At 37.2% G+C, this 12,612-nt stretch overlaps 1 protein-coding gene across 1 annotated transcript in view; it reads left to right on the top strand.

The window, feature by feature from the left end:
- Positions 1–12,612, top strand: part of LOC118156017 (guanine nucleotide-binding protein G(q) subunit alpha) — a 133,812-nt gene that overhangs the window by 98,806 nt on the left and 22,394 nt on the right. The window contains exons 4-5 of the mRNA XM_035309757.1: positions 8,732–8,860; positions 9,861–9,990. Coding sequence (XP_035165648.1) covers positions 8,732–8,860; positions 9,861–9,990 — 259 coding nt within the window. The remainder of the gene's footprint in view (positions 1–8,731; positions 8,861–9,860; positions 9,991–12,612) is intronic.

Genomic DNA, 12,612 nt, shown 5'->3' with positions numbered 1-12,612 from the left:
CACAGGGCAGTAAGAGAGAAATAAACACTCATTGCTGGTTGACTTGGTGAGGCATAGAAATTTCTTCTGGCTTGATGTTTCAAACAGAAAACAATGGTTTGTTGTCGACTCGATCTCTTGTATCTTTTTAAGCATACGTGTGAGTGTGTCACAGGTTACTCATTCATGCCGTGTAGGATCCTTTCATTGTCTTTCCCTGTTTTTGTAGTAGTAGTATTTTCAGTCTGCTCCCTATATTGTTGGCTTTTTGTTTGTTTGTTTGTTCTTCACTATTTCACTTGTCTTTATCTCTTTCTCTGTATTTTCTCTTTCTGTTATTGTTACCAAGTCATGTTTCTGGTTCTAAAGTATCTTGTATGTTTCTGTCCTTTCACTTTCTGTCATCTTCTGATCTGCTTTGTCAACGTTAGCTATATTTTTTATGTTTTTATACCCACTGCTAGTACCATGGAAGAATATATCAGATGTGTTTTTACCAGAGGGTCAGATCCAAGAGAAAATTTTCTGAATCGTGGGATTTGATTTGAACCTCTTGGTAGATCAACAGTTGCATTCCATTCTCTTCCCTAACCCTTGGATGCTACAAAAGTTGGGTGTTCTTGTTGTTTTAGAAGTAATTTCTTGTATTATATTGTGGTAAAGTCAAGAGCACATCGGGTAAATGAAAATTATTCACTTCCCATATACATTACTGGGTGACTTACCCACTTATTTACCACTAAACCACTTCCCTTTGTGTCTTCAGAGATAGTGTTCACAGTATAAGCCAGATGTAAAACACCACCACAGTGTGGATAGCCTTAAGTAATAGTTGTGTAAGATAAGATCTTTCTGTATGTACTGTACAGGGTGACAATACCCTAACCAAGGTTAAGAAAGCGAAGGAAGCAGGTTTCCAGTCAGCAGTCTGATTATATCATGGTGTTTCAAAGGCTGTAAAAAGGAAAGGCAACGATTTTACCAAGAGTCTGTTGTTAGAAGTAACATTTCATATTTATGGCACAATTTGCAGAATTTGGGTTTAAACTGGAGTTTATGGAGATTCATCACCATTTTTCTCCAATGTGACGCAAAGGACTTGACCTTTGTGAAGTAAGAAGTGCTTAGTACGGGAAAGCTTCTCAGAGCCTTGGTGAAAAACTTCACCTTTCTCTGGCCTTGTGACATGGAAGAATTATGCCACTGTGTACCTCCAACCAAGCATTTTGAGTTGCTACACAAGGGTATCTGAGGATACCTGGTTAGCAGCTCTCCTCTGCTTGTGTGTTATAAGACTTGAGATAAATATATTTTCCCCACAAGTTCATCCGTTTGTTATATATGTCACTTAGTATTGAATACCCCACTTCATTGTTATGCCAGTCAGCATTATAAATGCAGAAAGTCCTTGAACCTTTTGTTTCTGCATTTGCCATCACCTTGAGCAACATAGTTTTATTTTAAACTCTTTGTTATTGTATGGTAATTTAGCCATGCATATACTCATGATTATGTGACTTCAGTTAGATGAACAGCACTGTAGTTCTCTGGTCATCTAGTACTGTTAAGTCACAATATTTTACATAATATTGGGGCTTGGAATTAGATGGTCCTTAAGGTCCCTTCCAACCCAAACCTCTCTATGGTTCTATTCTGTCAGAGTTTACTGACTTCAGGTGATCAATTAATTCCTTCATACCTGTCTGTCATGTAGACATGCCTACATAAAATGTCTACATTTTAAAAAATGTATTGGAAGGTTCTAAAGCTATATCTTGGTACAATTTGTGTTGCAAAATAGTGGATTCTGCTTTTATGTGCTCACACTTTACACAGTCTAACACTTGTTTGCAGTAAGATAAATGAAAATGAGAATCTGAAGATCAAAATCAGATGTTACTAGTAGAACCATTCCTGCTCTTATCTTACACTTTACACATACTCCTCAAATATAAAAGGAAGGTCTGAAGAAAGATGAGGCATGGAACTGACTGCATACCAAAGCACTGCATCCAGTAGAAAAAATGAAGATTACACAATAGAATAGAAGGTGAATCTCCCCCTCTACTCTGCTCTGGTGAGACCCCACCTAGAGTACTGTGTTCAGCTCTGGGGCCCCAGTATAAGAAAGACAGAAACTTGTTAAAGTAGGTCCAGGGCTGTGAAGATGATTAGAGGACAGTAGTACCTCTCCTATGAAGAAAGGCTGAGAGTTGGTGTTGTTTAGCTTAGAGAAGAGGAGGCTCTAGGGACATCTTACAACAGCCTTCAGTACCTGAAAGGGGACCTACAGGAAACCTGGGGAGGGACTGTTTGTCAGGGAGTGTAGCGACCGGACAGGGGGTAATCGTGTTAAACTAAAAGAAGGTAGATTTAGATTAGATATTCGGGATAAATTCTGTACTCAGCGGGTGGTGAGGCACTGGAAGAGGTTGCCCAAAGAAGCTGTGGATGCCCCATCCCTGGAGGTATTAAAGGCCAGGATGGGGCTTTGGGCATTCTGATTTAGCAGGAGGTGTCGCCGCCCATTGAATGGGAGTTGGAATTAGATGATCTTTGACATCCCTTTCCAACGCAAACCATTCTATTATTTTGTGCTTTTAATGTCTTTTATAATTTATATAATTTTTAAAATATTCAGTTGGCAGCAGCATTTTTAATTTGCTTTTTTTTAGCCCTCTGCTAAGGTTTTAGCTAAGTAGGAATTTGAAATTGAGGTAAACAGGCACAATTTGGATGGGATATCAACAAAAGGAACATAGTGTAGACTTAATCTACTTCCTACCGTATTGCAAAGATCTTAAGATTTACTATATTTACTTTAGGTTAAGATTAGGTAGTTCTGGAAACTGGTAAATGTCCATCAACTTCTCACCAGTAGTAGAGAGTTTCAGAAATGAAAAACTCCACAGAAATTCTGAAAGTGCAACCAGTACTAATTTACATTCTTTTTCTTTTTCCACAACTCCTGTTAGTACACTGAACATTGTTCCGCTGCATGTTACCAAAAAGGATGCTTGTGTTAGTTATTCTGGCAACTCTGTGAGGTAGGAAAAGTCCTACTATGGCAGCTTTAACATTTTACATATGTGGAGTTAATAGACAGTAAATTTGTATGTATTTTCAAAAATGCATAAAAAGGCTTTTCCCTTTCAAAGTTTGTTTTCCAGCACATGGTCCTAGTTTGTGGTACTCTCAACAGCCAGTTCAGAGTTTTGCAGAAACAAACAAGCAAACAAAAACAACAAAGAAATACACCAAACCCCAACGGAAGTATGCACCCATTTGCAGAGTGGCCAAAGGACAGAGATAGAGCAAATCTAATTAAATAATCTGCCTTAGTCTTAAGCTTTGGTTAGTGTTTTATTTTCAGCTGAGCTGTCACTGGTATGTGCATGATGGTGATCATTTTATAGAAGGGTCATACCTATGAACTTTGTGGAAAATAAATGTTTGCCTTACATCAAAGAGCTTTAGGGTTTAAAAGCTGTAAATGTTAACAGTTACTGCCATACCAGGAAAAAAGTCAGCCAAGTGGCATCTATCTTGCTTAAACACATCTATCTTGGTTAAACACAGTGGAAGCATTTGCATAAGAAATATTGTTAGTAAGCCTTGTCTTTATAGCTGCAGCTATACTGACATCTCCTACAAACCTTCAGTTAGATGACAAACTTCCTGTAGTTTTATGGGGTTTGACCCTTTCCTCTTCCCCTGAACTCTCATCCTCCCCATATAGATGAAGGAAAAGTTTAGTTGTGTACTGACTGGATTGTAACAAGTCATCTTTCCTAGTTGTAGATTGACCCTCTTATTAATGTTAATAATTACCTTTGGCTCAGCATGTTTGTTTCTAGTGTAGAGATTTTTGGGGGATGCTTCTAGTGGGGTTGCAGTCAGCCCATTGCTTCTCCTCAGCTATGTGTTGCAGAGCCACTGTGTTCTCCAGCCATTTCTCTTGTGTTTGCAAGGTGTTGGCACAGAGATTCCTTCAAAGCACAAGGTTTATTAGTATGCTGACGAATATTAATTTAGCATCTTGCTCCATCAGTCTTGCCTGTTGAGTTTGGCAAGAGTTACTGGGCAGTATTGATGAATAGAACAATCTCAATTTCAGCCTTGGAAAGGAAAATGAAGGTTATACACAGACAAAGGCTGTAGCTCTTGCTGTCTTTGCTCATCGCTTAATGCCTTCCCTTGGTTAATTAGGCTATACACTAAATGTAGTTCAGAGTTTCAGAAATTCATCTTATGGAATTATTCTTGAGAGAATGCTTCTCTGTCACCTGCTTACCTGCAATAAAAAATTGACCTCAGAGATGCTGGAAAATGGAAGTTCATGGTTGGAGGTGGTTACATGGTTGAAGTGCCTGCCCCATGTTTCGTCATGCTGAAGACGTTTCGGGACTTCATTCACTGAAATTAAATTCAACTAAGTTTCGATGGTCAGTTTTCGTTTGCAACTCTGTGAAGTTAATTAAAGGTGAATGTTGAGCTGCCGTGTTATGGCAAGGGGGGCTGTATTTAACTTCTGGAAGAAGGTTATTGGTTAAAACTGCTCGTTTGTTTATAAGTTTAGGAGTCACACCTCTTTGCCTGTTTTCTGTATGAGAAGGACATGTAGGAAAATACAGAGCTAGTCAGCCTATTCCTGTTACCCGGTTCTTTCTGTTTATTTTGAAATACAGACAAAAGGTACTTCTGAAACACTTTCTTTCAAGGGTATCATTAGCACCTTCATAGCTTGGCAGCTTCCTTGGAGGCTGGCTGTGGTTTTGGACCTTGTCATAGGCAATACGAGGTGCACTAAAAATGAGTACTTCTCTCTCAGTACTGATTAGGAAACAAAAGGTTTCCTTTGTTTCTGGTCAGTGTGCAGACCACAAGTGTGCTACGAGGCTGTGGCAATTTTTCTTGACGTCAGGGTAAAGCTGCTGTCAGCAGCTCATTACACACACATTACCTTGGTAATGCACCTTGTGCCTGTCACTATAGCAACCTCCTGGAAAATTACCTCAGCAGCTACTAAAATTCATTTTTACAAAATTAATTACAGGTATAATTAACTTTTTAAACTTAATCTGCAGTGTAAATTTACTTGGGCCTATGTGATTTAGCTTCTTTTTTATTATTACTAAAGTAATTTTATACTATTTTCCTTTTTTTTGTTATTTTGTATAATGCTTAGCTGAATAAGTGTTGTTTGGGTGAGAGGCCATATATCTACAGAATGTCTCAGCAAAGTAAGACAGGTGGCAAAAACAAATTCAGAGTGCTGTACAGATCAGACTGAAATGCTTTGCACAGTTGCTGCTCACCATGTAAGCGAGTTCCCAGCTTGTAACTCCAGTTACCTGTTTTTGGAGTAGGTCTCAAGGCAGTTGCCAGGATATTTCCAATACCCATCTCATTATTAGTATTTTAAAGTATCAAGTTAATAGATTAAGGATACATTTTTTTTTTTCTGTGTAGTTCTGTGGACAGAGAATCATGCTATTCTGTAATTAATACAAATAATAATAAATTGTTTTAGTTTGTTTAAGAGGCATGAATTGTAAGAGAGATGTAAGTAGGTTTTAGTGATTTTAGAGTATCTTGAAGGGCAAAGCTTTTTTTCAGAAACGTTTAACCCCCTTCTAAATTGTTTAAAGTATGTGAAGTTACATATGTTATATGGTAATAGGAAGTATATCTAATCTGCAGAACTGCTTAAGTAACAGAAAATACAGTCATGCAAAGAAGGATAAAATAAATAAACCTCTATTCCTTTGATTCAGAGCAAGAATGTACGAGCATCATTAAAATATGAATTCCAGCGCAAGCAATTTTTCAGCAGCAATGTCTCAGTTTATAATAAATAAATAATAATAAAAGCTTAATAGGGATGCAGGGTTTTCTTCTACTTAAAAGAATTTCATTGACTATTTGTTGTATGCTTGTATCACAAAAATAACGATAATAACAGATTTAAAAGTTGTGCGACAAAAAACTAGGCCGTTTTCATTTAAATAAAAGCATATAATGATGTATATAGTTACTAAGATTTAAGTCATAAGTAAATGTAGTAAGGACTAAAAGTCATTATGCAAAAATGAAAAATGAATTGATTTTGTTGGGCTATCAATTATGTATTTGATTTGCAAATATGAAGGTTTTTATGAAGGTGTTTCTTTTTTTTTTTTTTTTTTCCCAGAATGCTGTCTGATTTTTTCTTTTATTCTTTTTAAAATTTATTTATTTGTTTGTTTTTCTGTGAGTGACTGGTTTTGACACAGCTTCCTTGATTCTGGGTTTGAATTCATAGTTTGAATTCATGGAGATTTCTTAGAGTGCTCTACATCCTTTGGTTTGTTAGGTGAGAAATCTAGGGTAAGAAACTGGCCTCTGTAAAGATCCGTAAGGACCCTGTTATGGACTGGTAGGCTCTACATGGTGCTGCTGGTGAAATGAGTATGAAGGTTTCTGTTTAGTACATGTGTAAGAACAAAGCTCACTAAGAATGAAGAAAAGATGTATTTTTAAAGGATAAATTAGTTTTTCTGGAACTTAATGACATCAGTGAGTTGTGCTAGGACAAAAAAAATACTCATCTGTCCTTTGAATGGCTTCAAGTAACACAAATGAAATTTGCTTATTGAATAATATCCCTTCAGATTGCTGGCTTTCTAAAACCAGCCAGCATATCTTAGTAATATGTCCACTCATGCTTCAGAGGTATGGTCATCAGTCTTGCATCAGAGACCACAGCTGAAGCTTTCTAAAATAGTGCAAGAGGGTGATTGTATGAATGGGACACCTGCCAATTTATTTTGCTAAGATTCTTTGCTGTCATAAATACTACTGTAGTATGTAGTGACCCACAGTGCTTCTTTGTACCTTTCCAACATACAGTAACAAAACCAATTTTGCCTGGTGGGAGGGGTAAAAGAAGGTAGGTAGTGTTTCAGGGTCTCCATTAGTTTCCTGATGTGGTGGTTATGGATTTCCTTCACTTCCTTTTTTTTTTTTTCCCCTAACAAAATGATGATGCGCTTGTTCATTCTGTTTGTTTGTGTAAAGCATCTAAGGGCAGATGAATTGCTCATATTCTTAAGCCTTTTTCTTACAGGCAGAAATTAATCTGTATTCTGAGAAATATTTTCAAAGTAATAGCTTCTGAATATGATATCTGAGATAGATGGTTCAATATATCTTTCTAAATATATGTAACTTTGTCACATTCATTGATTACTATCAGATTAATCTCTCATGAATAAAATCATAGGAAAATTTGATGAGGTGTTTGGATCCCGTCCAGACCGAATAGATAAATTCTTCTATATTTTTGCTGTAAGGTAGAGCTCCAACTGGTTTGTTTCTGTCATTGTTCAGGATAACTTGCTCCCACTATTTCATAACAAGTCCTTGGGAGCATCTAGAAATAGTCTAGGTATTTGTTGTGGGGGTTTATTTAAAAAGAGAACCTTCAGTAACAGCCAGGAGGAAAAGAACATTTTCAGAGCTTTGAGATATTTAATCATTTGAAAAATTATAAGGAGTACATTGCTGCCCTCCCCAGCAATGAATCAGAGCATTCTTAGGTTAACTTCTATCAGTGGCTAGCTCTAAGTCATTCTTGTGCTTGGAAGTAATCAAATGCCTGAGAACTTCATTTGCTGCAGCAGTCTTTCTCCCAGATGTCTGCTGTGAGGAGAGCCCACGCTGTCTGCTGCACTGAATCCATGAAACGTCCAGCTCCTGGCCCCAACAAGCCATCACACACACATAGCTACATATCTTTATTAAGGCTTCTCTCTTATGAGAGTTAGCTAAAACCTCCAGGATATTTCTGCTTTATAGTTGCAAACCACTGAGTTCAGTATTGTAGTTAATGATGAATCTTTACAAGGAATTTTATTGCAACTTTTTTTTTTTTTTTTTTTTTTTTTTTTTTGCTAATCAGCTGGGATGTATTTCATGTACTTCAGGCTTATTAACCTGATCAGAGGTTAATGCAGGATCAGCTGGGATGTATTTCATGTACTTCAGGCTTATTAACCTGATCAGAGGTTAATGCAGGAATTTCAAGTGCCAGAGATCCCACTGTGGGATCAGTGCTGTCTTCCAACAACAAGATCCAGAAAGTTCCTTAATTTGTCATTGGGTGCTTTTTTCCTTTTTTGTTTAATTACTATTTTTTAATTAATCTTCAAGCAGTGTCATTTATCCCTAATCATTTTATAACTAGTAAATATTTTATATACGTATATACATGTATACACACCTCTGTGTACATACATATATATATATTTATAGTGAACTGAGTCTATGGATCTGTGTAGACCCTGCAATGTAAATATCAAGGAATGTGTTATGTTGTCAGATAAGACTATGTAATTTTATATTTCTTAGCCATTTTATAATACTATTTATCTATAAGTTGCCAAGAGTTGTGCAATCAATACTTTGAATTTTTGGTGATTTTGCATGTGAAAGCCAAGCAAACTTGTATGAAAACAAAACAAACAAACAAAAACAACAGAATAGTTATGCTACCTTTTTGTAGGATTTATTTAACGCTATGAAAGTGTCCAGGAAGGGTGAATGGATCACATTAGATTTTGTTCCCTCTTTTATGCCAATAATGCTCTTTTTTTGTTGCACTTCTTCCTATCCCACAGCCCATTTTCACTCCCAAGTCTTCCCTTCTCTCCTTCTTAGTCGAATTATGGTGTCACTGTCTTGCATTCCTTTTGTTTCTCCCTGTCTATAGCTATCTTAATGACTTGGACCGCATAGCAGATTCCACCTATCTGCCAACTCAGCAAGATGTGCTTAGAGTTCGAGTCCCAACAACAGGAATCATTGAATATCCATTCGACCTACAGAGCGTCATTTTCAGGTAGAAAAAAAAGTTTAACAGGCATTTGCTTTGTTTTTGTTGCTTCAGCTTGCATTAATAATGCCACATATAGGATATTGGTTAAAATTGCACAAAAAACTGTTACTCTGTGCTTTTACAATTTGAACTTGTCCATTTTATTTTCATGTCATTGTCCACAGCTAATTAGCAGCTGATGTTGAAGATGTCAAAGGATGGGAGAGAATTAAGTTATTCTTTTTCTGAATACAGTTATTACTGATGCAAAGCCTATAATTCATCTTTTCAGTTAAATTTATCAAAGTCTTATTATGAATAATAACATGAAAATGCAATCATGTATCCTAATTCTTGTAAATTATGGAATGCAAAATTACCACTTGTGTAGTTGAGTATTAGCAAGAAATCACTCTCCTGGAGAGAAATCATGTCTACTAGAGTGCAAGTACTGATGCTTAAAAAATAATTATGGGATAGCAATTGCAAGTTAGGCACCTGAAAGTTTAGTTACACAGAGACACAGGGCAATGTGAGAGTAAACTGCCAATAAATTTGAGTTTTTCTGCTGGCTATTAACAACTTCAGTAGATAAATCTGTATTCTGTTTGTACTCTTAAAATGGGTCGTCTTTGGCAAACTGGGAATTCTGACACTGGTAATCTCTAGAGGAAAGAGGCAGACTACCAAGATTACTCCGTGCACGTGTGTTTTTGCTAAATATAGAGAGTATACATTCCATAATCATGACTCAGGATTGTCAGACTTTAGCATCTCAGAAAACTGAAGGCTTTGAGACTCACAGTAATTTAAATACAGGAACATGTCAGACTGAAAACCAAACAGGATTATTTGTTTACTTACAACAGATGCTATTAAACTTTACTATCAATGGAAAAACCATTAAGAAAACCAAATCAAACTGTGTTTTCAATTAATTTTTGGGGGGGGAGGGGTTTTGTATGTGCTTGTATGTTCATCTGTTACAGTATTCATGGAGTTGATGTGGATATTAATTTTGCAGAATGGTGGATGTAGGAGGCCAACGATCAGAAAGAAGAAAATGGATACATTGCTTTGAAAACGTCACATCTATCATGTTCCTAGTAGCTCTTAGTGAATATGATCAAGTGCTTGTGGAGTCAGACAATGAGGTAAGAAACCATCTGCAAGCACAAAGCACAGGTTTTAAAGAAAGAAATAATTTTACTTGTCCAGTCCCAGGTTTTTCCAAATGCATCCATTCCCCAGCAGTCATGTACAACTACACGTAATGGATTGAGAAGTACTGCAAAGATCTAGAGGTTGATCTTCAACTATGGGAAGGCTGAGTCACTCTGTGGGGTATTCAGTGAAACCCATCTGTTTTGTGTTGAACGGGAGTATGGTTGAATAAAGAGAAATGTTTTTGGCTGTTTGTACAGTAGGTATTGACTAGCAGAACCATAAAAATTGAGAGTGAAAATGAAGAAAAAAATTATTGATTCTTTGCTAGAACAAACCCTACACTAGTAAAATTGAATCAGTTGGCTTGTAGCACAGACTGTATTGGCTTATATTTTCTAATTGTATTTTTTTCAAACAATAACAGAAATCAGAATATGTTGGATGGGGTCCTGTGAGCTGACGGGATAAAGCATACTAGTATTTGGTATTTCAAATGCAGTTTCACAGAGTAGTGAGACTGTTTGGTCGTTGGTTTTTTTTTTCTTGGTTGTTTTTTTTCTTCTTTCCTGAGGGCAATTTTCAATTACTCATCAAACTTCTATGAGTTACTTACTGGCACTGTCCTATGCAAGTCTGTTAACACATACTTAAAAAATTTAGGTGAAAAAAATAAAATATTTTAAAGTCCTCCATGGCTGATTTCACTGTTTAAGATAGTGACAGCCATAGCAAAGTAAAAGAGGTGTCTCTGGACACTCTGGACACATGTTTCTATGCTCAAATGTATGCAGTATTATCTTTATAATAAAGCCTGAAAGTTTTTGCATGTACAGTCTTCCCATAAGAGAAAAATATTTTTACATTAGGCTTTTTTAGGTTCATTTAAGACTGAATTTATAAAAAGAGCTGGTCTTTAAATGACTGGCTGACATTTTGTTGCAACAATGTAGTCAGCACCAACTTGATCTCTGGTAATTGTGGAAGCTAGACATGTAGATAAAATCAGAATTAAGTCAGACTTGGCTCACTTCAAGCCAAGGCTGAAGTGTCTGGTTCTGCCTATTTTTCTGGTTTGCATTAGTCTTTTGTAGCCACAAGATCAACAAAGAAGTATCAAAGCATTTTGATCATACAGGTCAAAATATATTGGAAATCACATAAAGAAAAATTAGTTGTGATAATTTTCAAATTCTGTCATTTAACTGTCCAAGATAAATTTTGAAACTTTTTGGTGTTAGCTCTTTAACCCACTGTGTTTTCATCCTTTTAAACAAATGCAAGGAACCATCTTTCTCATAAGGAAAGGCTTAACTCTGGTGTTCTATTACATTTATCCTCTTCTAGTCAGGTGGCTTGATAAAACCCTTGATTTTATATTTGGTCCAATAATGTCAATTTGCAGATCATGACACAGAGCATCTATACCATAGAAGATGGGCTGAATCATTTGGTATACGTAATCTTGCTGTGTTCTTCTAAGCTAAAAGGGTTCACGTTCTGTGAATTGAATGGAACACACAAACTGAAGATCATGTTCTGTCTTGGGCTCTCTGGTGCCTGAAGTGATGCCTCGAGTTGTGATAGCTTTTCTGTAACTACTTTTCAGCTGTTCTGAAAACGGTCATCTTACTCATAAAGCTGTTCTGATTTTTCAAGTTTTCACTTTTACCTTTCTGGAGGTAAAAGCTGTTAAACTCCTCTTCACCTTGAAGACGGTTCTTGCACCTCACTGCTAAACTGCTCATGTTTCTTATTAACAACAGTGGAAAACTTTCAAACCTTTTTGCCTTTCAGTTTGAAATCTGTTCGTAAGTTTAATTCATACCAGTTTTTGTTTGCAAGTCATACATACAGGCCTGCATACAAACCCCAGTACCACATTCCAGCACACTGAGGACTGTGTTACTCTAGTTCTGGGATGGATTATAACATCCTTATAATCCTTCGAGTGGCCTGCCCTCTTTTCCACAGATCATAAACCCTCTTTTTTTTTTTTTTTTTTTTTTTCCCTAAGCTCTAGCCATAACTCTCTGTTCAGCCAGGCTGGTCTGCTTCCACACTGGCTTGTCTTTGGGCATGTGGGGACAGAGTGCTTCTGAGCCTTCAAGATTTCCTTCTTGAGGAGGGCCCAGCCTTCCTGGACTCCCCTGCCCTTCAGGACTGCCTCCCAAGGGACTCTGCCAACCAGTGCCCTGAACAACTCAAAGTCTGCCCTGCGGAAGTCCAAGACAGCAGTTTTACTGGTCCCCCTCCTGACTTCGCCAAGAATAGAGAACTCTACCATTTCGTGGTCACTCTGCCCAAGACAACTCCCAGCCACCACATCTCCCACCAGTCCTTCTCTGTTTCTGAACAGAAGGTCTAGTGGGGCACATCCCCTGGCAGGCTCACTAACAGCTGTGTCAGGATTCAGCCTGTCTTAAGCTGAGCACTTATCTGGACAGCTTAGTTTTGGCTTTCAGCAAGCTGTGGCCTGTCTAGACGATAGTCGGTATACTAGAGCACTGCTATATTCCCCTTTTTATTCCTTTGCTGTGCCTCCAGACATTCCAGCTCTAAAACACATAGGAGAATAATGGTTTTATTTATTCTGCATAAAGCAAAGTATA

Source organism: Oxyura jamaicensis, chromosome Z (genome assembly GCF_011077185.1).
Source record: "Oxyura jamaicensis isolate SHBP4307 breed ruddy duck chromosome Z, BPBGC_Ojam_1.0, whole genome shotgun sequence".
In the NCBI taxonomy this organism is placed as follows: Eukaryota; Metazoa; Chordata; class Aves; order Anseriformes; family Anatidae; genus Oxyura; species Oxyura jamaicensis.
This window is presented reverse-complemented; position numbering and strand designations above follow the sequence as displayed.